The sequence below is a fragment of the Schistocerca piceifrons genome, chromosome 2 (assembly GCF_021461385.2).
Source record: "Schistocerca piceifrons isolate TAMUIC-IGC-003096 chromosome 2, iqSchPice1.1, whole genome shotgun sequence".
Lineage (NCBI taxonomy): Eukaryota > Metazoa > Arthropoda > Insecta > Orthoptera > Acrididae > Schistocerca > Schistocerca piceifrons.
The window spans coordinates 924,064,724-924,092,651 of NC_060139.1; the positions used below are offsets into that span (position 1 = coordinate 924,064,724).

At 43.9% G+C, this 27,928-nt stretch overlaps 1 protein-coding gene across 1 annotated transcript in view; it reads right to left on the reverse strand.

Moving 5' to 3' along the window:
• The window catches only part of LOC124775989 (sodium-coupled monocarboxylate transporter 1-like), a 150,717-nt gene that overhangs the window by 93,694 nt on the left and 29,095 nt on the right, over positions 1-27,928 (reverse strand). The window contains exons 3-4 of the mRNA XM_047250830.1: positions 22,812-22,971; positions 10,628-10,745 (exon numbers count right to left, since the gene is read on the reverse strand). Of these exons, the coding sequence (XP_047106786.1) occupies positions 10,628-10,745; positions 22,812-22,971 (278 nt within the window). The remainder of the gene's footprint in view (positions 1-10,627; positions 10,746-22,811; positions 22,972-27,928) is intronic.

Sequence of the window (27,928 nt, forward strand, 5' to 3'; positions counted from 1 at the left end):
GGGGCCAATTATCCTTCCTCCCATAATGCCGCACCATACATTAACCCGGCAAGGTCGCCGATGTTTCACTTGTCGCAGCCATCGTGGATTTTCCGTTGCCCAATAGTACATATTATGTCGGTTTACGTTACCGCTGTTGGAGAATGACGCTTCGTCGCTAAATAGAACGCGTGCAAAAACTCTGTCATCATCCCGTAATTTCTCTTTTGCCCAGTGGCAGAACTGTACACGACGTTCAAAGTCGTCGCCATGCAATTTCTGGTGCATAGAAATATGGTACGGGTGCAATCGATGTTGATGTAGCATTCTCAACACCGACGTTTTTGAAATTCCCGATTCTCGCGCAATTTGTCTGCTACTGATGTGCGGATTAGCCGCGACAGCAGCTAAAACACCTACTTGGGCATCATTATTTGTTGCAGGTCATGGTTGACGTTTCACATCTGACTGAACACTTCCTGTTTCCTTGAATAACGTAACTATCCGGCGAACGGTCCGTACACTTGTATGATGATACCGAGCAGCATACATAGCACACGCCCGTTGTGCATTTTGATCACAATAGCCATACATCAACACGATATGGACCTTTTCCGCAATTGGTAAACGGTCCATTTTCACACGGGTAATGTATCACCAAGCAAATACCGCCCTCACTCGTGGAATGTTACGTGATACCACGTACTTATACGTTTGTCACTATTACAGCACCATCTATTACAAAGCGAAAAAAAGTGATCCAACTAAAGCATTCATATTTCTGTACGTACTACACGAATATGTAATAAAAAATGGGGGTCCCTATTAAAAAAAAACGCAGTTGATATCCGTTTGACCTATGGCAGCGCCATCTAGCGGGCCAACCATAGCGCCATCTGGTTTCCCCCTTCAAGCTAGACGAGTTTCGTTCTTTGTAGTTTTTCAATTTGATGCTTATTTCGTGAGATATTTGGCCCAGTCACAATCAGTGGTCCACCCTGTATATTATGAAATAATAATATGTATTACACGCATTTTTTCACCTATTACGAAATCGAAAAGTTATTCCCCTTCGTAAAACCCCGCAGTGCGTCCTCTCCACCTATCTGCAATTGTCTCTGCGTTTAATTTAAGTCCCCGTGTAAATCAATGCTGAAGTTTTTGCTTTGCATATCACTGAGCACCTACACTATATCTAGACCGAGCCACTGAATTTCCCATTTCTGAACTTCATCTTTCCTACGACATTTAGTGTTCACACATTCCACCTAACCATTCGTTGATAATTCAATCTTTTTCCATGGTCACTGGTCCCTTGGCATTCCTGTCCAGGAGATGCAAATTGAGACATAATACGGGACTTTTTCCAATGGAGAGATCATCATCAAACTCTCTTCCAATTATAGGTCACATATCGTGGGACATTAAGCTTCTTTGCTGCAGTGGTTTCCATTGCTTACTGGAGCCCGATGAATTTGATGATTACAGCTTCTTCCACATTTTAGGGATAGTTTCTCAGTACAAGAGGAAGAGACCGAGCGAGGTGGCGCAGTGGTTATACACTGGACTCGCATTCGGGAGGACGACGGTTCAATCCCGCGTCCGGCCATCCTGATTTAGGTTTTCCGTGATTTCCCTAAATCACTCCAGGCAAATGCCGGGATGGTTCCTCTGAAAGGGCACGGCCGACATCCTTCCCTAATCCGATGAGACCGATGACCACGCTGTCTGGTCTCCTTCCCCAAACAACCAACCAACCAACCAAGAGGAAGACGGTGCTATGAACTTCTATTAGTTCCTCCGGCCTATTTTACATTGCCTTTGAAACAACGAAGGTGAGTTTTCACATTGGAAATCCTCAGCCGCAGTCGCTGATGGTGCATATTATCGTTTATATAACAAACGAATGCACTCGTGGTGAAAACTCTCAGCCACACCGTAGCCTTTTCCAATGTCAGACACAGACAGTGACATATTTCGCACGTCGATGCATGAGCTTCTGGATACCTTGATTGTAATGCTCTATTTCTTAAGGAGAAGTGCCCAATTTCTTTCTTCACTTCATTATCGTCCTTCAAATACATGGCATATATTCAGCTCCTCACCAACGGCAAAGAGGAAGAACCGAAATTAATGAGAGACAATTAGGGTGAGTAGGGGATATGTAACAAAATATCATATGCCAACCTAGCCTCATGTATTGTTGTGTGATGTGAAGACTATGCTGGTGCCTTGTTGTAGAGCTATCAAACTCTCTTGTGTGAGGCCCCTCCAGCGTTTTCTTTCGACAACCTTCTACAAGATCGACACAAAACGGTAGTAACACTTTTGATTACTATGTTTGGCTGATGTAGGTGTATTCTGTCAGCACACAACATGGGAAATCGTAAAAGAGCAGAATTAGATCGTGGATGAATTCAGGGTTCTGCCCTTTCAGTTCGGGGAATAGTGGATGAGGGGGGACCCGGAGGCGGCGCCTTAGATGACAAATCTTTCCAATGCCTGTCCTACTGCTTCATCTACATTTACATATACATGAATACTCTGCAAATCACATTTAAGTACCGGGCAGAGGGTTCATCGAACTACCTTCACCATTCTCTATTATTCCAATCTCGTATAGCGCGCGAAAAGATCTAACACCTGTATCATTCCGTACAAGCTCTGATTTCCCATATTTTATCATGGTGATCGTTCCTCCCTATGTAGGTCCGTGTCAACAAAATATTTTCACATTCGGAGGAGAAAGTTGATGATTGGAATTTCGTGACAAGGTTCCTTCGCAACGAAAAACGCCTTTCTTTTAATGATGTCCATCCCACATCCTGTATCGTTTCTGTGGCACTCTCTCCCATATTTCTCGTTAGTAGGTCTTTTGCATTTTCTAAATGTCCAGCCAGTGAAACGCAGTCTTTGGTTAGCCTTCCCCACAATATTTTGTATGCATTCCTTCCAATTTAAATTGTTCGTAATTGTAATACCTAGGTATTTAATTGAATATACGGCTTTTAGATTAGATTGATTTATCGTGTAACTGAAGTTTAACGAGTTCCTTTTTGCACTCATGTGGATGACCTCACACTTTTCGTTATTTAGGGTCAACTGCCACTTTTTGCACCATTCAGATATCTTTTCTAAATTCTTTTGCAGTTTGTTTTGATCTTCCGATGACTTTATTAGTCGATAAACGACAGCGTCATCTGCAAACAACCGAAGACGGCTGATCAGATTGTCTCCCAAATCGTTTTTATAGATAAGGAACAGCAAAGGGCCTATAACACTACCTTGGGGAACGCCAGAAATCACTTCTGCTTTCCTTTCCGTCAGTTACTACGAACTGTGACCTATTTGACAGGAAATCACAAATCCAGGCACATAACTGAGACGATATTCGATAAGCATGCTGTTCTCGATTTGAATTCTGGAATATTTACTTCGTATTCTTTTGTGAAGGCATTTCGGAAGGCTGTGTTCAGTAACTTTGTTTTGGCAGCACTGTCTTCGATAGTATCTCCATTGCTATCGCGCAGAGAAGGCATTGATTGTTTCTTGCCGCTAACATACTTCACATACGACCAGAATCTCTTTGGGTTTTCTGCCAGTTTTCGAGACAATGTTTTGTTGTGGTAACTGTTACAAGCATCTCGCATTGAAGCCCGCGCTAAATTTAGAGCTTCTGTAAAAGATCGCCAATCTTGGGGATTTGGCGTCTGTTTAAATTTGGCAAGTTTGTTTCGTTGTTTCTGCAACAGTGTTCTAACCCGTGTTGTGCACCAAAGAGAATCAGCTTCGTCATTCGTTCATTTATTTGGTACAAATCTTTCAATTTCTGCTGGTACTATTTCTTTGAATCTAAGCCACATCGGGTCTACATTTATATTATTAATTTGGAATGAGTGGAGATTGTCTCTCACGAAGGCGTCAAGTGTATTTTTATCTGCTTTTTTGAGTAGGTATACTTTTCGCTTATTTTTCGCGGATTTGTGGATTACAATATTCAATCTCGCTACGACAACCCTGTGTTCACTAATCCCTGAATCGGTTTTGATGCTCCTTATTAACTCAGGATTATTTGTTGCTAAGAGGGCAAATGTGTTTTCACAACCGTTTACTATTCGCGTGGGCTCATGAACTAACTGCTCGAAATAATTTTCAGAGAATGCGTTTAGCACAATTTCGGATGATATTTTATGCGTACCCCCCGGAACTGAACGTGTATTTACGCCAACATATCGAGGGTAAATTGAAGTCAGCACCAACTATTATCGTATGAGTGGGGTACGTGTTTGAAATTAAACTCAAGTTTTCTTTGAACCTTTCAGAACCTGTATCATCTTAATTGGGAGATCGGTAAAAGGATTCAATTATTATTTTATTCCGGTTGCCAACATTGACCTCTGCCCGTACTAACTCACTTCAATTTCGCGACAAGTTAAACTACTTCTGACAGCAATAAACACGCCACCGCCAAATGTGTTTCGCTTATCTTTTCTTAACACCGTTAGGTTCTTGGCAAAAATTTCGGCTGAGCTTATATCCGGCTATAACGATTTTTAACATCAGTGCTTTCTATTAGCGCTTGGTGTTCTGTTACTTTCCCAACACAACTACGACAATTTACAACTGTTATACCAATGGTTCATGTATCTACGTTCTTCCTGTGTTCAGCCTGCACCCTTTGTGACTGAAGCCCTTCTTGTGTTTTCCCGAGACCCTCTAACCTAAAATACCGCCCAGTCCACGCCACACAGCCCCTGCTATCCGTGCAGCCGCCTCCTGCATATACGACACCAACCTATTCAGCGGCACCCGAAACCCAACTACCGTTTGGCGCAGCGTACACGGTCTGAGCCTTAGATTCAGACCCTCCACTCGGCTCTGTACCAGAGGTCAGCAATCGGACCTGTCGACTATGCTGCAAATGGTCGTCTCTGCTTTCATCTTGCAAGCAAGACTGGCAGCCTTTACCACTTCTGTTAGCCGCTCGAAACCAAAGAGAATCTATTCTGATACAAAGTGACACAAATCATTGGTAACCGACGCGAGCAACCACCTGCAGTTGGCTGCAACCTGTGCTCTTCATGGCATCCGGGAAGACCACCGAGCGAGTTGGCGAAGTGATTAGCACACTGGACTCGCATTCGGGAGGACGACGGTTCAATCCCGTCTCCGGCCTTCCTGATTTAGGTTTTCCGTGATTTCCCTAAATACTTTCAGGCAAATGCCGGGATGGTTTCTTTGAAAGGGCACGGCCGATTTCCTTCCCCGTCCTTCCCTAACCAAAGCTTGCGCTCCGTCTCTAACGACCTCGTTGTCGACGGGACGTTAAACACTAATCTCCTCCTCCTCCTCCTCCGGGAAGACCCTTTCCACATCTGGAAAGACTCCACCCGGTATGCACACAGAGTGCACATTGGTTTCCTTACCCTTCTTGTCAGCCAAGTCGCTAATGTGGCCCAAAACGTGCCTAACGTTGGAGCTTCCAACTACCAATAATCCCACTCTCTGCGATTTCCCGGATCTTGCAGGCTGAGAGGTTTCCTCTGAAACAGGACAGGCGACAGCATCTGACTCAGTGACTGTGTCAGCCACAGACAGCACCTGACCTGTTTATCCGACAAACCGGGAAGACCTTACGTGCGGTTGCCTTTGAAGTCTTCCGCCACCTGCTTCGCCCCGGGGCGAAATCCCACTCGACCACAGGTGAGGGATCAGCCTCAGTGCGAGCAGTAACTGGGTTGGCCCCCGGTGTGGACCGATCGGAGGACTCTGACTTGCTGGACGTCCGTTGGTTCCCCACGGACGGCCCACAACAGTGGTGCCCATCCACTACAGCCTCAAGCTGTGCAACCGAAGCCATCACAGCCTGAAGCTGAGAGCGAAGTGCCACCAACTCGGCTCGCATCCACACACAACAATCGCAGTCCCTGTCCATACTATAGACCGTAGAAAACTATACTATGAAGATAGACGGACTATCGGCACGTGCTGCGCAAATCTACTGTAGACCCTGAAGAAAACGCGGGAACTGTCTCTAATAATACGCAGATATTGAAAAACCTAACTACCGAAGCACTCAGGTGAAACTAAATATTTCGACCCTGATTAGGAACTTGTAATATTTCACAAAATATGTCAACTTTCCAACGCAAACGAAAACGCGAAAACAATGGCTAACAGATATTAAATTTACACGCTGAAACTCAAGAAAGTAATCTATTAAAGCACACAGATGATGTAATAAAATTCGCTCCTGGTTAGGAACTCGTAAATGTCACAAAAGCATGTAACGTCCCCTTAGAAAAATTAATGAATTACTGTGCTGGTAAGCCCCTACGTTATTTGATTTTCAAACAGCTGAGCAGAACTGAATGTACTCAGACATTTCGCATTTCGCTCTTTACCTATTCTGATCAACACTAAAATGACACACAATATTTTTGGCGCAACGCAATCTGACTTTCAAAAATCCCTACAAAAGAATGGCCCTGACTAACATTAACCTATACGTTTCACAAATCACTTACCTCATAAGCGGTTACTTCCCTGTTGCTGCGTCTGTCTTGGTCGGCTACTACTGCCTGAGCCCCGAAAAAGTCCAGTGCCCGAATTGTCCAATTTTGAAGTTTTATTCCAGCCTTGGCAGGCTTTAGTGACAAGTTTTATTCCATCCTCGGCAGGCTATAGTGACCAGCTATTCAGATGTGGTAAGTAAGTAAGCAACTGGGCAGTATTGTTGACATTAAATCAAAAACACACCGACCTGAGGGGGTTTTCGGCATCACTCATAGCCAAGGCAGCTAACTTCACAGCACAGTTTGACCAAGAGTGAAGTAAAATTTTGTAACTCGGGGCATTTCGGTGTTACAGAGAAATTGACACGTTTCAAATTTAACTGGACCTAGTAAACCAAGTTCGGTGCAGAGCGAGCTAGAAGAAGCTGAATGGATAATTGACATGACAAACCCATCCGTCGCTCGCCCCGGTGGGACAACGTCATAAGCGTAGCTATAAGGGTACAAATGACCGAGACGAGGACCTCAAAGCATTCAGTCTTGCTGCCATTCTCTCTGCACCCTGGTCTTCATCAGCTCTGCTTTCTCCTCATTACTAGTTTTTGGAGAAAGTATAACAATGATGTACTCACAGTTCCGCCAAGTGTATTAGACTCTGAAAACAGTCGGTATCGTCTGGCTGGGAAAGTTGCCACTTTCTTGCAGCGCCCTTAGACAAGCAACTGTGATCCGCACCTTTGCTATGTTCAACATATAAATTTTTGACTCAACTATTTAAAAGAATAATGCGTCCCTACCATACATGTTTCATTAAGCACGTGTAAATATGATGAGATTAAAACAGCCGCATCCCGGAAGAACAGTCTTCCCTCTTCAGATTCAAAGAATGAAACCACTAATCGCTTCATTAAAAACTGAAAAATTTGCGAAAGCAGCAACCTTCGGTTACTTCCATTGGCAGTTCTATTTTTTATCACCTTAGGCGACTGTGCAGCGTCCTTGTTCAACAGCGTTTGAAACTGACTACAGCAGCTTGTTCTCTTGCTCATCATCAGAGACAAAGATCATCAGTAATGTTCCATGGATGTCTCATGGGAACGCTATTATTTTCTCCGTATATTAATAATCTGACGGACGGATCGCGCAGCAATCTCCAGTTCTTGCCTCATGATGCTGTAACGTACGGAAATGTGAGGCAATCGAGTGACTGTAGGACGATACAAGATGATTTAGACTAAATTTGTCGTTGGTGTGGTGAATGGTAGGTAGCTGTAAATGTAGAAAAAAGTATGTGTTGCTTTCGATAAGTAGGAAATGTAAATCCGTGATGTTCGGATCCAGCATTTGTAGTGTCCGGTTTGACATCTGCACGTAATAATGCAAAGCGATATGACATCAGACGAGCATGTGAAGATTGTGCTAGGAGAGGCGAATGGTTGACTACGGTTCATTGGGAGCACTTTGGGATAGTGGTTCATTCGTAAAGGAGGGCACATGCAGGTCACTAATGTGACCTGCTCTTGAATACTGCCACAGTGTTTGGGATCGATAGCAGGTCGGATGAAAGGAAGACACAGAAGCAATTCGAAGACGCGCTGCTAGATTTGTTAGCGGCAGGTTCGAGAATTGAAACGGGAAACTACCGAAGGAAAACGATGTTCTTTTAGGGAAATACTACTGAGAAAATATAGAGAACCGGCATCTGAAACTGCAGAACCATTCTGCTGCCGCCACCATATATTTGGCATAAGGACAACGAAGATAAAATACGAGAATTAATGCTCACGCGGAGGTATATAGTTAGTAGCTTTTCCTTCGTTGCGTCTGCGAGTAGAACAGGAAAAGAAATGACAAGCAGTGGCACAGGGTAAATTCCACCACGCTCCGTACCATTGCTTATGGAGTATGTAGGTAGATATAGATGTAAATCGGATACACCGTACACTGTAACTGCCACTTACACCACATGTGCACATCTATGCCTCAAATGGGTGACGACGTGTTTACCACAACATAGCTTTCCCCCCTCTGTTCCCCCTTCGCTACATTCGAAAAACACAGATACGTATTCAGAAACTAGTCAAGGACTACCTTTAACCCTCATATATACATCTACGTAATTGCTTTGGAAACTACACTTAAATGTGTGGTTAAGTGTTCACAGAAACTCTTCCAAAGTATTTCTGGACTGCTCCAATCTCGAACAGCCAGTGGGAAAAAATAAGCACCTAAATTTTTCCATGCGAGTTCAGTTTTATTAACATTATTACAATAATCATTATTTCTCCATTTGCAAGTGGAAGTGAATGTAATATTTTGGCATTCAGAAGTGAAAGTTGGTGATTGAGATTTCGCGGAAATATCTCACCGCAATGAAAAACGCCTTTCGTTCTAAGGATTGCCACTGGAAATCGCTTATCATGTGCGTGACAGTATCTCCAACACTGGGCGATAATACGAATCGAGCTGCTGTTATTATGGTGCCTTCCGCCAGTCCTGTCTGGTAAGGAGCCGATATGGCGCACAGTACTGGAAGAGGACGGACGTTTTTGATGTAGCCAGTGTCTTTGGTACGTTTGTTGCATTTTCTAATTGTTCTGAAAATAAATGGTTGTGCATGGTTCGTCTTCCCCACAACATTTTCTATGTGACGGTTCCAAGTGAAGACTTTCGTGATTGAAAAAAGTATTTAGACAAATTTACAATATTTAAACTTTAGTTAATCAAACTTGTAACTTGTAACCGAAATTTCATGGATTTTTTTAACACTCATGTGGGGGATCGTGTATTTTTTCTTGCTTAGGATAAATTGCGACTTTTCGTTCCTAGCAGAGATCCCGTCTAAATGCCTTTGTTTTAATCTTCCGAATACTTCACTAGACTCGAAACTACTGCGTTATCTGTCAAAAATCGAAAAGGGCTCTTGAGTTTGTCTGCTGAATGGCTCCTGTAACGTAAGAACAGAAGAGGGCATACAACAACTCTTTGGAGAACCCCGAAAACACTTCTGTTGCACTCAGTGACTTCCCATCAATAACTTCACACTGTAGGCTTTCTGGCAGGAAATTACGCCTCTAGCGGCACAACTGAAATATCATTCTAACGGCACGCCGTTTGATTAGAAGCCGTTCGTGACGAACAGTCTCAAAACCTTTGTGGAAATCTGGAAATATGAAATGAACTTGAGAACCGATTTCGATAGCACTCTTTACTTTGTGTGAATAAAGAGCCAGTTATGCCTCACAACAACCTTGAGTCCATAGTGGTTATGCGACAGTATGTTGATGTATTTTATAATTTCGGATCCGAGTAAATGTTACAAAATTGACGAACGTAACTGTAGATAACGTTGTGTCACGGCAACCTTCTAATCTGACGGAATGTCGGTTTGGACGGCCGATCTGTCATAGTGATATTACTCTTTTTCGCACTATAGCTGGAGTTAAATTTTACAGTATCTCCAAGATACATTTGAAGGTCTGGATTGCTTCACTTACAACGTTCTTGTTTGCTTTTTATTTGATGAGTAATTTGGAATCTTGTAGTGACGTCTATCTGTATATGACAGCTTATTATTCCGAAATGTGATAGTTCTTATCTCATAGGACTTCAGCGTGATGAACATCGAGGGGAAGAATTCTCATGAAAATTTAAATTACGTGCACATACTAGACCTCGTCTGAGTTAAATTTATCACTATCCCATGACTAATGTTCACATTCTTAACGACTGATTGAACTGTAGTGAGTGCTCTTCAAGCGACAGAGCCTCGCCATTAAGATAAATGTTCGTTTCTTCGACTGAGACGGGCGGATACATGGCGGCTGACCTCCTAGACTCGTTTACTCACACTGCGAATAACTACACCACTTCACTTTGAGCCATTGTGTCCATACAAAGCTAAGATCTCATAAGGAACTGCCTCGTCGGTTTGTTCCTCATAAAATAGAAACTATAACAACCTTTTTCTAAGTTTGAACTATTTTGCATAATGTCAGTCTCTGAAGGACTGAAGTAAAATTTTTAAAACATCTATCTTCAACAAAGAGGCTGAAGTTACTCTTCAGTTTAGTCTCCGCTAAATTGAACAACATAACAAAGTTTAAGGAAAATTTCGAGATTTTAATGCTTACCTTGGTTGAAGACTAAAGCCGGCACGTAGATGAAGAACGGTATATGAAGTACCATGTTGAAAGCATAGATGCCAGATGCTATTACCCGCAATGTCTTGTTATATCGGCGCTCCAAATACTGAAAGTAATGCAAAATTTCAAAATTCAACGTTAATACCCGTCAAATGAAAATAAGGTGGAAGAAATATTACAAAATATGACACATTCCAAACATTTACCTTCACTGTACAGTAACTACGTTAACGGCGCTGTATTCATTAACTGATATCGATCGCATCCTTTTTAAACTCTACAGCATCTACGTAAAGCAGACATAAGCCCTATTAACTCTTTCATTTATTTTAACAATATACTTTCTAATGTAACTACTTCTCGCGTTTAGTAGTGTAGTAATAACTTTATATTATTGCATTCCAAGTCCAAAATAAAAAGACGCATAACAAAGAAATTATCAGAATAGGACGGAAAATGGTAGATATGCTGTACATGTACAAACAAACAAACGATTACAGTTTCAGGAAAAGTGAATGATTTCTTCAAGAGAAACATCTTCACAAAGTGAGCAAGTCAATAAGGTGTTGGTCTAACTCCAGAACATGTGAAAGCAGTTATTTGGCTAGGCTTTGACTGATAGATCAGTAGGATGGCTTCCTGAGGGATATCGTGCCAACTCTGTCCACCTGGCGCATTAGATTGCCAAAATCCTGAGCTCACTGGAGTGCCCTGCACATATTGCTCCAACCGTTTTCAGCTGTGCAGAAATCCGGCCACCTTTCTGGCCACAGTATGGTTTAGCAAGCTCCAAGACGCAACAGATACTCTCGCCGTGTGTGGCCGCGCATTATCTTACTGAAATGTCAGCTCTTGAGGGGTGGATACGAAGGGAAACGAAACGGGGCGTAGAATATTGTGGACCCACCACTGTTCTGATACGGTAACGTTGTCCTATGGAAAGAAATGGCCTCCAGACTATCACTCGTGGTTATCGAGCCTTATGAACGGTGACAGTCCAGTTGATAAACCATTGCGGTCCGTAGCCTCTCCAGACAGATCTTCACCGGTCATTGAGGGCCAGTTCGAAGTGGAACTAATCCCTGAAGACTATTCTACTCCAGTCGCATACTTCCTGCCGAAGTTGTTTTAGAAATTACATTTTGTAGTGTTTTAGACGAAGACCCGCCTTCAGACTATCACTTGTGGTTGTCGAGCCACATGGCAGGTGACAGTCCGGTTGGTAAACCATTGCGGTCCGTAGCCTCTCCAGACAGATCTTCACTGGTCATTGAGGGCCAGTTCGAAGTGGAACTAATCCCTGAAGACTATTCTACTCCAGTCGCATACTTCCTGCCGAAGTTGTTTTAGAAATTACATTTTGTAGTATTTTAGACGAAGACCCGCCTTCAGACTATCACTTGTGGTTGTCGAGCCTTATGGCAGGTTACAGTCCGGTTGGTAAACCATTGCGGTCCGTAGCTTCTCCAGACAGATCTTTATTAGTCATTGGGGGCCAGTTCGAAGTGGAACTAATCCCTGAAGACTATTCTACACCAGTCGACGAGCTTCCAGCCGAAGTTGTTTTACAAATTACATTTTGTAGTGTTTTAGACGAAGACCCGTCTTCAGACTATCACTTGTGGTTGTCGAGCCTTATGGCAGGTGATAGTCCTGTTGGTAAACCATTGCGGTCCGTAGCCTCTCCAGACAGATCTTCACTGGTCATTGGGGGCCAGTTCGAAGCGGAAAAAATCCCTGAAGACTATACTACTCCAGTCGACGAGCTTTCAGCCGAGGTTGTTTTAGATATGACATTTTGTAGTGTTTTAGACGAAGACCCGCCTTCAGACTATCACTTGTGGTTGTCGAGCCACATGGCAGGTGACAGTCCGGTTGGTAAACCATTGCGGTCCGTAGCCTCTCCAGACAGATCTTCACTGGTCATTGAGGGCCAGTTCGAAGTGGAACTAATCCCTGAAGACTATTCTGCTCCAGTCGCATACTTCCTGCCGAAGTTGTTTTAGAAATTACATTTTGTAGTGTTTTAGACGAAGACCCGCCTTCAGACTATCACTTGTGGTTGTCGAGCCACATGGCAGGTGACAGTCCGGTTGGTAAACCATTGCGGTCCGTAGCCTCTCCAGACAGATCTTCACTGGTCATTGAGGGCCAGTTCGAAGTGGAACTAATCCCTGAAGACTATTCTACTCCAGTCGCATACTTCCTGCCGAAGTTGTTTTAGAAATTACATTTTGTAGTATTTTAGACGAAGACCCGCCTTCAGACTATCACTTGTGGTTGTCGAGCCACATGGCAGGTGACAGTCCGGTTGGTAAACCATTGCGGTCCGTAGCCTCTCCAGACAGATCTTCACTGGTCATTGAGGGCCAGTTCGAAGTGGAACTAATCCCTGAAGACTATTCTACTCCAGTCGACGAGCTTCCAGCCGAAGTTGTTTTAGAAATTACATTTTGTAGTGTTTTAGACGAAGACCCGTCTTCAGACTATCACTTGTGGTTGTCGAGCCTTATGGCAGGTGACAGTCCTGTTGGTAAACCATTGCGGTCCGTAGCCTCTCCAGACAGATCTTCACTGGTCATTGGGGGCCAGTTCGAAGCGGAAAAAATCCCTGAAGACTATTCTACTCCAGTCGACGAGCTTTCAGCCGAGGTTGTTTTAGATATGACATTTTGTAGTGTTTTAGACGAAGACCCGCCTTCAGACTATCACTTGTGGTTGTCGAGCCACATGGCAGGTGACAGTCCGGTTGGTAAACCATTGCGGTCCGTAGCCTCTCCAGACAGATCTTCACTGGTCATTGAGGGCCAGTTCGAAGTGGAACTAATCCCTGAAGACTATTCTACTCCAGTCGCATACTTCCTGCCGAAGTTGTTTTAGAAATTACATTTTGTAGTATTTTAGACGAAGACCCGCCTTCAGACTATCACTTGTGGTTGTCGAGCCTTATGGCAGGTTACAGTCCGGTTGGTAAACCATTGCGGTCCGTAGCTTCTCCAGACAGATCTTTATTAGTCATTGGGGGCCAGTTCGAAGTGGAACTAATCCCTGAAGACTATTCTACACCAGTCGACGAGCTTCCAGCCGAAGTTGTTTTAGAAATTACATTTTGTAGTGTTTTAGACGAAGCCCCATCTTCAGACTATCACTTGTGGTTGTCGAGCCTTATGGCAGGTGATAGTCCTGTTGGTAAACCATTGCGGTCCGTAGCCTCTCCAGACAGATCTTCACTGGTCATTGGGGGCCAGTTCGAAGCGGAAAAAATCCCTGAAGACTATTCTACTCCAGTCGACGAGCTTTCAGCCGAGGTTGTTTTAGATATGACATTTTGTAGTGTTTTAGACGAAGACCCGCCTTCAGACTATCACTTGTGGTTGTCGAGCCACATGGCAGGTGACAGTCCGGTTGGTAAACCATTGCGGTCCGTAGCCTCTCCAGACAGATCTTCACTGGTCATTGAGGGCCAGTTCGAAGTGGAACTAATCCCTGAAGACTATTCTACTCCAGTCGCATACTTCCTGCCGAAGTTGTTTTAGAAATTACATTTTGTAGTGTTTTAGACGAAGACCCGCCTTCAGACTATCACTTGTGGTTGTCGAGCCACATGGCAGGTGACAGTCCGGTTGGTAAACCATTGCGGTCCGTAGCCTCTCCAGACAGATCTTCACTGGTCATTGAGGGCCAGTTCGAAGTGGAACTAATCCCTGAAGATTATTCTACTCCGGTCGACGAGCTTCCAGCCGAAGTTGTTTTAGAAATTACATTTTGTAGTGTTTTAGACGAAGACCCGTCTTCAGACTATCACTTGTGGTTGTCGAGCCTTATGGCAGGTGATAGTCCTGTTGGTAAACCATTGCGGTCCGTAGCCTCTCCAGACAGATCTTCACTGGTCATTGGGGGCCAGTTCGAAGCGGAAAAAATCCCTGAAGACTATTCTACTCCAGTCGACGAGCTTTCAGCCGACGTTGTTTTAGATATGACATTTTGTAGTGTTTTAGACGAAGACCCGCCTTCAGACTATCACTTGTGGTTGTCGAGCCACATGGCAGGTGACAGTCCGGTTGGTAAACCATTGCGGTCCGTAGCCTCTCCAGACAGATCTTCACTGGTCATTGAGGGCCAGTTCGAAGTGGAACTAATCCCTGAAGACTATTCTACTCCAGTCGCATACTTCCTGCCGAAGTTGTTTTAGAAATTACATTTTGTAGTGTTTTAGACGAAGACCCGCCTTCAGACTATCACTTGTGGTTGTCGAGCCACATGGCAGGTGACAGTCCGGTTGGTAAACCATTGCGGTCCGTAGCCTCTCCAGACAGATCTTCACTGGTCATTGAGGGCCAGTTCGAAGTGGAACTAATCCCTGAAGATTATTCTACTCCGGTCGACGAGCTTCCAGCCGAAGTTGTTTTAGAAATTACATTTTGTAGTGTTTTAGACGAAGACCCGTCTTCAGACTATCACTTGTGGTTGTCGAGCCTTATGGCAGGTGATAGTCCTGTTGGTAAACCATTGCGGTCCGTAGCCTCTCCAGACAGATCTTCACTGGTCATTGGGGGCCAGTTCGAAGCGGAAAAAATCCCTGAAGACTATTCTACTCCAGTCGACGAGCTTTCAGCCGAGGTTGTTTTAGATATGACATTTTGTAGTGTTTTAGACGAAGACCCGTCTTCAGACTATCACTTGTGGTTGTCGAGCCACATGGCAGGTGACAGTCCGGTTGGTAAACCATTGCGGTCCGTAGCCTATCCAGACAGATCTTCACTGGTCATTGAGGGCCAGTTCGAAGTGGAACTAATCCCTGAAGACTATTCTACTCCAGTCGCATACTTCCTGCTGAAGTTGTTTTAGAAATTGCATTTTGTAGTATTTTAGACGAAGACCCGCCTTCAGACTATCACTTGTGGTTGTCGAGCCTTATGGCAGGTGACAGTCCGGTTGGTAAGCCATTGCGGTCCGTAGCCTCTCCAGACAGATCTTCACTGGTCATTGAGGGCCAGTTCGAAGTGGAACAAATCCCTGAAGACTATTCTACTCCAGCCGACGAGCTTCCAGCCGAAGTTGTTTTAGAAATTACATTTTGTAGTGTTTTAGACGAAGACCCGTCTTCAGACTATCACTTGTGGTTGTCGAGCCTTATGGCAGGTGATAGTCCTGTTGGTAAACCATTGCGGTCCGTAGCCTCTCCAGACAGATCTTCACTGGTCATTGGGGGCCAGTTCGAAGCGGAAAAAATCCCTGAAGACTATTCTACTCCAGTCGACGAGCTTTCAGCCGAGGTTGTTTTAGATATGACATTTTGTAGTGTTTTAGACGAAGACCCGCCTTCAGACTATCACTTGTGGTTGTCGAGCCACATGGCAGGTGACAGTCCGGTTGGTACACCATTGCGGTCCGTAGCCTCTCCAGACAGATCTTCACTGGTCATTGAGGGCCAGTTCGAAGTGGAACTAATCCCTGAAGACTATTCTACTCCAGTCGACGAGCTTCCAGCCGAAGTTGTTTTAGAAATTACATTTTGTAGTGTTTTAGACGAAGACCCGTCTTCAGACTATCACTTGTGGTTGTCGAGCCTTATGGCAGGTGATAGTCCTGTTGGTAAACCATTGCGGTCCGTAGCCTCTCCAGACAGATCTTCACTGGTCATTGGGGGCCAGTTCGAAGCGGAAAAAATCCCTGAAGACTATTCTACTCCAGTCGACGAGCTTTCAGCCGAGGTTGTTTTAGATATGACATTTTGTAGTGTTTTAGACGAATACCCGCCTTCAACTATCACTTGTGGTTGTTGAGCCACATGGCAGGTGACAGTCCGGTTGGTAAACCATTGCGGTCCGTAGCCTCTCCAGACAGATCTTCACTGGTCATTGAGGGCCAGTTCGAAGTGGAACTAATCCCTGAAGACTATTCTACTCCAGACGCATACTTCCTGCCGAAGTTGTTTTAGAAATTACATTTTGTAGTATTTTAGACGAAGCCCCGCCTTCAGACTATCACTTGTGGTTGTCGAGCCTTATGGCAGGTGACAGTCCGGTTGGTAACCATTGCGGTCCGTAGCCTCTCCAGACAGATCTTCACTGGTCATTGAGGGCCAGTTCGAAGTGGAACTAATCCCTGAAGACTATTCTACTCCAGTCGACGAGCTTCCAGCCGAAGTTGTTTTAGAAATTACATTTTGTAGTGTTTTAGACGAAGACCCGTCTTCAGACTATCACTTGTGGTTGTCGAGCCTTATGGCAGGTGATAGTCCTGTTGGTAAACCATTGCGGTCCGTAGCCTCTCCAGACAGATCTTCACTGGTCATTGGGGGCCAGTTCGAAGCGGAAAAAATCCCTGAAGACTATTCTACTCCAGTCGACGAGCTTTCAGCCGAGGTTGTTTTAGATATGACATTTTGTAGTGTTTTAGACGAAGACCCGCCTTCAGACTATCACTTGTGGTTGTCGAGCCACATGGCAGGTGACAGTCCGGTTGGTAAACCATTGCGGTCCGTAGCCTCTCCAGACAGATCTTCACGGGTCATTGAGGGCCAGTTCGAAGTGGAACTAATCCCTGAAGACTATTCTACTCCAGTCGACGAGCTTCCAGCCGAAGTTGTTTTAGAAATGATATTTTGTAGTGTTTTAGACGAAGACCCGTCTTCAGACTATCACTTGTGGTTGTCGAGCCTTATGGCAGGTGATAGTCCTGTTGGTAAACCATTGCGGTCCGTAGCCTCTCCAGACAGATCTTCACTGGTCATTGGGGGCCAGTTCGAAGCGGAAAAAATCCCTGATGACTATTCTACTCCAGTCGACGAGCTTTCAGCCGAGGTTGTTTTAGATATGACATTTTGTAGTGTTTTAGACGAAGACCCGCCTTCAGACTATCACTTGTGGTTGTCGAGCCACATGGCAGGTGACAGTCCGGTTGGTAAACCATTGCGGTCCGTAGCCTCTCCAGACAGATCTTCACTGGTCATTGAGGGCCAGTTCGAAGTGGAACTAATCCCTGAAGACTATTCTACTCCAGTCGCATACTTCCTGCCGAAGTTGTTTTAGAAATTACATTTTGTAGTATTTTAGACGAAGACCCGCCTTCAGACTATCACTTGTGGTTGTCGAGCCTTATGGCAGGTGACAGTCCGGTTGGTAAACCATTGCAGTCCGTAGCCTCTCCAGACAGATCTTCACTGGTCATTGAGGGCCAGTTCGAAGTGGAACTAATCCTTGAAGACTATTCTACTCCAGTCGACGAGCTTCCAGCCGAAGTTGTTTTAGAAATTACATTTTGTAGTGTTTTAGACGAAGACCCGTCTTCAGACTATCACTTGTGGTTGTCGAGCCTTATGGCAGGTGATAGTCCTGTTGGTAAACCATTGCGGTCCGTAGCCTCTCCAGACAGATCTTCACTGGTCATTGGGGGCCAGTTCGAAGCGGAAAAAATCCCTGAAGACTATTCTACTCCAGTCGACGAGCTTTCAGCCGAGGTTGTTTTAGATATGACATTTTGTAGTGTTTTAGACGAAGACCCGCCTTCAGACTCTCACTTGTGGTTGTCGAGCCACATGGCAGGTGACAGTCCGGTTGGTAAACCATTGCGGTCCGTAGCCTCTCCAGACAGATCTTCACTGGTCATTGAGGGCCAGTTCGAAGTGGAACTAATCCCTGAAGACTATTCTACTCCAGTCGACGAGCTTCCAGCCGAAGTTGTTTTAGAAATGATATTTTGTAGTGTTTTAGACGAAGACCCGTCTTCAGACTATCACTTGTGGTTGTCGAGCCTTATGGCAGGTGATAGTCCTGTTGGTAAACCATTGCGGTCCGTAGCCTCTCCAGACAGATTTTCACTGGTCGTTGGGGGCCAGTTCGAAGCGGAAAAAATCCCTGAAGACTATTCTACTCCAGTCGACGAGCTTTCAGCCGAGGTTGTTTTAGATATGACATTTTGTAGTGTTTTAGACGAAGACCCGCCTTCAGACTATCACTTGTGGTTGTCGAGCCTTATGGCAGGTGATAGTCCGGTTGGTAAACCATTGCGGTCCGTAGCCTCTCCAGACAGATCTTCACTGGTCATTGAGGGCCAGTTCGAAGTGGAACTAATCCCTGAAGACTATTCTACTCCAGTCGCATACTTCCTGCCGAAGTTGTTTTAGAAATTACATTTTGTAGTATTTTAGACGAAGACCCGCCTTCAGACTATCACTTGTGGTTGTCGAGCCTTATGGCAGGTTACAGTCCGGTTGGTAAACCATTGCGGTCCGTAGCTTCTCCAGACAGATCTTTATTAGTCATTGGGGGCCAGTTCGAAGTGGAACTAATCCCTGAAGACTATTCTACACCAGTCGACGAGCTTCCAGCCGAAGTTGTTTTAGAAATGATATTTTGTAGTGTTTTAGACGAAGACCCGTCTTCAGACTATCACTTGTGGTTGTCGAGCCTTATGGCAGGTGATAGTCCTCTTGGTAAACCATTGCGGTCCGTAGCCTCCCCAGACAGATCTTCACTGGTCATTGGGGGCCAGTTCGAAGCGGAAAAAATCCCTGAAGACTATTCTACTCCAGTCGACGAGCTTTCAGCCGAGGTTGTTTTAGATATGACATTTTGTAGTGTTTTAGACGAAGACCCGCCTTCAGACTATCACTTGTGGTTGTCGAGCTACATGGCAGGTGACAGTCCGGTTGGTAAACCATTGCGGTCCGTAGCCTCTCCAGACAGATCTTCACTGGTCATTGAGGGCCAGTTCGAAGTGGAACTAATCCCTGAAGACTATTCTACTCCAGTCGACGAGCTTCCAGCCGAAGTTGTTTTAGAAATTACGTTTTGTAGTGTTTTAGACGAAGAGCCGACTGCCCGCTGAACTTAGTTTCAATAATGTATGCACTGTTTACTTATGTTTACTTATACTGTAAGTTCATTAGGATGTTAACAATCCTCAAATGGAACATCTTGTGATGTGTGTTATGATACGTACAGCTATTGAAAGAAAAACTGTATGCATTGAGTAATAAAGACTGTGAGTTGAACAACAGCTGATGTTCACTTCATACAACTACGCGAAAATGTAAATCACTTTTGTGTATGCTTTAATTGGATTTCTTGTAGTTCGTTTGACTTAAACAGTTCAGCACAGACTATCGTACAGAGTACTCGACAATTTAGTCCTGTTGAGAGAAGCATATGTATAGTCACAATTCGCAGTATTTCCCTTTCTGACGCTCAGAGTCAGCATAAATGCAAGTAATCCTTTTCCCAACCGATTAAAATATCTATTCCGTTTTAGGTATACAATTAAGAATTTTCCTTAGAGTTCTGGTGACACTTCATTTCTTGAAGAACTGCGACATGACTTCCATCAAATATGAGGTTGTTTGGCGAGCACACTCAAGTAAAAGTTTGACATACAGGTAAGGTGGATTAGGCTTTAGACCACAGATGATGTAGACTGCATGTTACTTCATTATACTGAAATCCACATGTAGATTAGCTTTAACGGGAGGTGAGGGGAGGGTGGCTTCCTTTTGCAAGTGACTTCTGAAACACTGATTAATTTACATTTGCCTCAACTATAGTAGCTTCGATAAAGTTTTTTTTAATTATAATGGTGAAACCTTTGCATCTGGCTGCATCGGCAGATATCTTAAAAAATATTTAGTTCACACGTATATTCGTTTTAAAAATATGAAAATGTCTGCGAAGACATTTCTCGAAATTAAGTCAAAGTATTTACTAGGTTAAGCAAACGAGTGATGACAGATGTGAATGGCCCTCTGTTTGAGTGTATTTGTTTGTATTTACATATTATGAACTGCTCGACGAGGCCTATTATATATCTACGAAGTAAGGAAGTTCTTCTCTTTTTCCGTTTCTCTTTAACATCGTTACTTCTTTTTGCTTAATCTCACGAGTAAAATTTTCCACCGATCAACGAATGTATAATTTCATACTTTAAAAGGAAGGATTTATAGCCAAGTGACTGCAGAAACATACATAGCAAACATATTTCTAAATCCTTGCAGAGAAATTTCCCAGAATTGAAAGAACGTTTATTGGTTCTCAGATCTGAAACTCGATCAATGAAAAAGATCTGTTGATGGCCAGGTTTTAATATCTACCTCACTACAAGAGTTTTCTCTATCTTAAAAGTTTTCTAATGTACCATAGTCCTTATCTTGATATCATCCACAAATATTTAAAGCGTCTGTATCTTACAGACCTTACATGAGCTCAGTGCATAACGACAGTACAATACAGTATGAGGTCCTCAGAAAACTGTATTATCAACAAAAAGCAATTGCAGTAATCTCATGTACCAAAAACTATCAAAACAACATCTACCAATATAAGGACAGGGGCATGCATAAATAAGTTAAAGAGAAACGCATTTTGGAGACGAACTGAGCTTCAGTGCAGAAAGGGATAAGGCCAGAGCAATACATTATTACTTTTAATATAACTACGGCTGGGACCGAGGGTAAGTGGCTGCTCGGCTCTAACAGGGCTAGCGGCGACCCGGCAAGAAAAATAAAAATTCACCTCTAACAAGACGGCGGTTGGCTGAAGCCACCCATACTGGACGATGCAAATGCGACATGGTGGAGAGATCTCCAGTATATAAAAGCATTTTGAGAATTAAAAATTTCTACATCTCTCTCATCTCAAGGCAGACTGCTCAAGTTGTGGAAAATAGCGAGGGCGTTGAGAGCTTTGCATCTGCGAAGTGTGGACGATAAGCCTCAAGTATCGTGGAGACAGACAGCAAAGAGGTAGTCAATTATTCCTGTGTGAATTTTTGCGGGCAATGAAACTGTGCATGTAGCTCCAGCCCTTGTGAGTGTGCAATAACCATTATTTCGACTAGGGAAACATTAACTTTCTACAGAATGCAGGAAAGCTGAGACTGAATGAATTCAGTCAAGGCCAGAGTAGGGAATTAGCGTTTCAGATCTAGCCCAGAGACAACGCCATTGCAGGTCCCGATTGGTAAAGTACCATCGATCATTAGGCCACAGTAAATTATTGATCAAGATTTTGCTCACACCAACCTCAGTACGCTTTAACCATTAAATATCCGAAGCTAGGATAGTAAAGCACCCTTATATTCAGTACATGAGAGTTTTTTTCATTGGTTTAGAAGGTAAATTTATTCTCCACCAACTTAGTGCATTGACCAGCTACGATATTGTAGAAATAAAAATAATAGATGAGGATTTTTAATCACTTTTGCCTGTGATAACTTTTTCATTTGTAAAGATTACTACTTAATAACTGCCAGTTATGTCCAAGAGTTAATTATTTTGTTATTGAGTGTTGAAAGTAATTGAACATGATTATTGTGTATCACTTGACCCCTGAGAACACAGTTGATAAATTAGATGTAGAATGAAAATGGGAACAGGTGTTTTGTCTTTCTAGAATAGATCGCCAACTTTCACTTTTATTAATTCATGCATTCTAGTTACGTGACAGCCACATTTCTAATTATTTGTTATGATCTGCATCTAATATTAGCTACCTTACAGGGCCACATTCATATTTATATAGAATGTCTGTTTAACACCCTGGGCTTGCGTGGACAGTTCGGATGTTTTACACATTTGCTTGCATGTCTTATAACATTATAAAAATGGATAAACGGTATTTAGGAGGTGCAGATTGATTCAGTGTCGTTAAATGGTGGAGAATGAAGTGACATGATCTCTCCATGAAGAACTTGGAATCGGAAAAGGAGGCCAGTCTTTCAAGACCATGTTGATTGTAGGATGCGAAAATCAGTCAGAACAGTATTCAACTTGCTTATTAAATGCCTGCTGCCACAGGACGATAGGTCCGACACTGTTCAGTACTGAGAAAATTGGATAACTTTTTATTTCGTCCATCTCAATTGCACTGATAGAATATTTTACTAGAGTGGTCACTGGTCTCTGAATGAGACGCCCATTCTCAAACCACACACATTGTTATTAACTGTAACTACTCGCACAATGTGGTGCCAAAAAGCATGAAAAGCTTCTGTAGAGAAAATATACTGTTGGAAACAAGTACCTTAATTATAATAGCCTACGTGTTTATTGCACCTGACTGACACAACTGAAAGGTGAATACGAAGAGGACAACGATAACCATCGAGTTTCGAATTCACAGTTAAATTTTGTAAAGGGAGTAAGTACAACTTCGTCATTTTGCGCTGTCGCTCTTACCTCATAGGCAGACGTGACCTGCAGTCCGAAGAAGACCGGCAGGTAGATGTAGTGGATGGCGACGGCGGTGAGCAGCGCCGAGATCCACGACCATCCCAGCAGGCTGCCGTACAGGTACACCTCCGAGGGCACGCCCACCAGCGTTAGGCCGGACGTGTGGCTGCGGCAGCAGCACCAGCGGTACAGTGACTGTAGCTACTAGTAATAGTTACTACTTCTACAGTGCTATCAAATCAAAGACACCTTCTCTCCTTCCAGCTAGAAACTGTGTAGGAGTTCGCTTCTAAAACAGAGGATAAAGAGCAGTTGCTGTCCTCTCTTTGAAAAGTTATTACTTAAATACCGAAGTTAATTGGTCAATTGGATATATAAATTGTAAGTTGCCAGAACAGCTTGTCATTCTACAGAATTCTCCCCTCACTTCTACTATCGTTGTACGTAGCGTGACCCTGAGAGCGCATTTATTTGACTAAACAGTAATGTAGCGATGCAGAGCAGGAAAGCTGGCTCGGAAGCATGCAGGACCACAGCAAGGTCACAAGTTTTGCCGTTAAGCAGAGGCATACTCTACAGTCCTGACAGCTTGGCACCACCAGAGGCTCGTCCACTACTTTACGACACAACCTGCCCACGTTTTGCTGACTGTAGGGAATGCCTAGTGAGGGTGGCGGTACTTTCTGGGCACCACAGCATGTGTTGGTACTGGAGCCGGTTGTGGCAGGCCTCTCCAACGGAAAACTCGAACCGAGCTTTTATAAAACCACAGGGCATCCCGTTTGTTCTCTCTCGCCTTCATCAGCTGCCTCCCGCCAGAACGTAAACTTGTGAAGAGCTTCCATGTGGAGAGCCGCCCCGTCATCATTCCCTCTTGCGGAATAATCAGTCGCCGGCCGTGGTGGCCGTGCGGTTCTAGGCGCTCAGTCCGGAACCGCGCGACTGCTACAGTCGCAGGTTAGAATCGTCCCTCGGGCATGGATGTGTGTGATGACCACAGATGTTAAGTCCCATAGTGCTCAGAGCCATTTGAATTTGGATAATCAGTCGTTTCGACTCACTTCAGGGGCTCCATAAAATGACCGCTAGGTCACCTAGCTGCAGTTGTGTAATATGTGTTGAATCTGGATTTTCCTCTTTTAAGATGAGTGTCTGCATCTGTGTGTGTGTGTGTGTGTGTGTGTGTGTGTGTGTGTGTGTGTGTGTGTGTGTGTTTTGTATGTTTGTTTCTGTGCGCACATGTGTGATCCTAGAAATGTGTTCTTCAAGTTGAGAGCATTCTGTGCCCACAACTAGCTGCTAATATAATGTGGCGTGTCGACCATATTCGGTCAAAAAATTCCCCCAGACCCTAAGTGAGTTGTTACAGAGCCACCTGCCGGCGGGCGAGAGTGTTACGCGTTGCAAAGCAAATCAGAGCCGACTGCTGCAATACGTTAGCAGCAGGACTGAAGCCTTTCCTTACTGCCTCCCACAGAAATCTTTAGAGTACACGCCTAAAGCTGTAAAGGAACATAGTCTGGAGTGCATAAGTACTCAGCCAATCGCATACTAAATCATTCTCGTCTCGGTATCACAGTCTACTTCACGTACCTGTGAGCGACATCGCAGAATGCAATACGGGGTCTGCAGACAGGAGAGCCTGCCCTGAATCACGAGGGACCCACCCACTTGCCGGAGGAAGTTTACAGACATCTTCAGCTGCGCCCTGACACTGTCATCAGCTAGAGAAGTTTCTGACAGTGGCATTCGATTGACACCACGCTCTGCCCCACATGAGAGGCAACTGAACGCCTCCATCAAGCTGTTCCTGATGTGCTATGGCTGAGGGCCGGAATAAAAAAATGAACTGAACAAATCTACTGTCATCTAGACTCCTCATTTCACTCTCTACGGGTGACAGTCTAGGGGTCATTTAACAGTAAGACTCTGAACTTGGTTCTGGTAGTCGGAAGCTGTACTGTTGGCTAAATTCCATATTAAACTTTTGGTACTCGTTTTTCTGCGACACATTATCTTTTTGTGTTAAGTAAAGGAGATATAGAGAAGTTACTTTATTCCTGGCAAGATACAGTGACTGTCAAATTAATTACAGGGTAGCAACGTGCTGTGCATGTAGGGAACGGAATCCGTAGTTCCTCTACAAGGGATAAATTATTAGAGCATATTAGTCCCAGGTGAACTAATTTTCCTTGCAGTACATCTACTCCAGTTACCAGCCACCAAATGGAACCGATTTCTTCCTTCCCACTACCGTTCTACTGCTACTTCATACGGCGCCTTCAGAGTTCATTTCGAAGAGTTTCAAAGTCTTACGAATATAAATGTAGCCTCCGAGTTACCGGCGCTTACATATTTTCACCACTATGCCCGTACGCCATAAGGGCGCACGTGCATCGGCCCTGTGGACGGCACCCATATCAAGTATGGGCGCAGCTTTTCCATTTGCCAAGAGGCCTCATCCAGCAAGCTACCAAACTGCCGGCTGCAGGATGGATTGTGTTATGTCCAGTACGGGCAGCAGAAGTCAATTAGAAGTGGGCCTTTACTAAACTTGTGGTAGGAACATCAGGCACTAACTGTCTCGAAACTGTCATGTGAACAGGAAAGGCCTACCAAAGTGATTCAAAAGAAGAAATTTGAAGCAAAGTAAATGACGTTTTTGGGGGAAGAGTCCTATTGTAGCCCTGAACTGAAAAAATAAACCTGATGTACACTCTCTCATCGCAAAATATCAGGCAAACACCAAAGACGTTTCTACACGTTCAAATGCAGGTTAGCAACAACAATAAAGCCGAAAATTGTTGTAGATTATAAGGCAAACAGACTGATGTAGACCGTGTCAGTCAGCGTTACAGATACTACCCATTCGCAAGCAAAACAATGAAGCGGTGGAAAGAAACGTGTCGTTCATATTTTCAGAAAATCTGCTGTGAATGGTTTTATTTTGTACAAAGGTGTCACCAACCAAAAAATACCTCTAATGGAGGTTACAAAAATGTTATCGTGGACTTGGTAGCTGCAAGAGAAGACATTAGACCATTGGAATCAACACCAGCCAGAAGCCGAGATAGACGTTATGGTCGTCATTTTCTAGAAGAGGTACCATCCACGTCCGTTAAATTGAGAACCACGTGCTACTCACAAAAGAAAGAAAGTGACAAGGACGTGGATAACGAAAGAAGCGATGTGGTCCACGCTCAGACAAGCAATTTAATATAAGACACATGGGCCGCAAATGTCGGGAAATGCCCGAAAAGTGGGTGAGAAATTAAAGTTGAACATGTAACGTCATCAGATAACGTACCTCGCCGCATCTGTAGTGGTTGATTCTATGGGCCAGGCGCTTAGGGTCATCCCAACCTAAATCACGTACTCACGTCGGTGTAGCTTTGGGCCTACGTGCGCGTACTTAGAGCGTGGGGCACATGGTTAGAGTCTTGCGTCTGGCAGGCAGAACGTTTTTATACGTTAGACAATTATATGTTTTCACTGAGGTAAAATTTGTTATTTTTTATGATCTTGTCGTCTCCGCTGGTTTATTGCAAAGTGCAATACATCAAAAACCCACCTCATAGCGTCACAAGCAGATCAGTTGATTCTTCCTAATTGTATCGTTACCAGGAAATAATACATGTAAGAAGGGACAAAACGAACGAAACAGAAAATAAAAATGTCTTTCACTTAGTTACTGCGGGAACATTAATTTTGTAACCTCTACGTTTACAACAGATCACATTTACATAAGGTGTCAGAAATATGCAGCGTTTGCTCCAATGGAAGTATTTCGTTTGCTCCAGTGCAAGTATTGCATCGCTCAATCATCTGTTCATGCCCAAGCCCAACCGCTGCACGTGCGGCGACGTGCATCCTCAGGTGACGTCACATGTTCTGCACTTCCGTTTTTGGGATATTTCTCGGCACTCACGAGCCTATGTGTCTCACACTACCCATGTCGCTTCGGTATCTTTTAAACGTTAATAAGAATCTCTTTGTATAAACAGCGTAGTTCCTTATCTCTAAAATATACGGTTTAAAATGATACTAGATGTGTGCCTTTAATATGGTTGACCATCGTGTAACTATACTATCAATTTGCTATAGCATCGCCAGCTCACTTGTGCATTCGAAGAGGACACATAGTAGTTTTGAATATATTATAATATTTACATCTACAATCTGCAAACCACTCTAAGATGCATCAGAGAAGGTACTTCTAACTTTACCGCTTACAACAGTTTTTTTTCTTTTCGTGGACGGAGCACGGAAAGTGTAACTGTGTAAATGGTTCTTTGCATACTGTAATTTTTATTTTTAATCATTTTGTGCCTCAATAGCTAAATAATGCAAACGTTAATGAAAACCATTACGTCTTTTGACCAGGTGGTTTTGCCACAGAAAAACTAGATTTGTTCTAAATCAACTTTCAAGGTAACATGATAAATTCTCTAACAGACATCGTACCTCATTCAAAATGTCAGAAATGAGGCATGCCGGCTATGTACGTTCGAACAACAAACTTAGATTGTCGTTTATCGTTTTCTTACACTAGGTCATGAAAAGCAGACCGACGTTCACGATAATCGTCAGAAAGAAGAATCAGTATGGCAGGAAATGGGACGCTGGAGTCCTAAACAATGACGATTTATAAGGGGCAGTCAAATGAAAAGAGGCAGACGAAAAAAATTAAGTGAACTGTTTATTATTCCAAAGGTGTACATTTAACCGACTGTGAGACAATTGTTGTTCAAAAAAAAAATGTGTGTGAAATCTAATGGAACTGCTAAGGTCATCAATCCCTAAGCTTACACACTACTTAACCTAAATTATCCTAAGGACAAACACACACACCCATGCCCGAGGGATGACTCGAACCTCCGCCGGGTCCAGCCGCACAGTCCGTGACTGCAGCGCCATAGACCGCTCGGCTAATCCCATGCGGCCCCAAATGTTGCCAAGGTAGTTACTGATACGTTGCAGAAGTTTCTCTGCGATGTCCTTACACATCTCCATACAGTCCCGATCTCTCCCCGTGAAATTCCCATATTTGTGGAGTCCTGAAGAAGGATATGCTCCGGCAATTTGGTTGGGAAACACTTCAGCATCCTCCGTACATTGCGGAT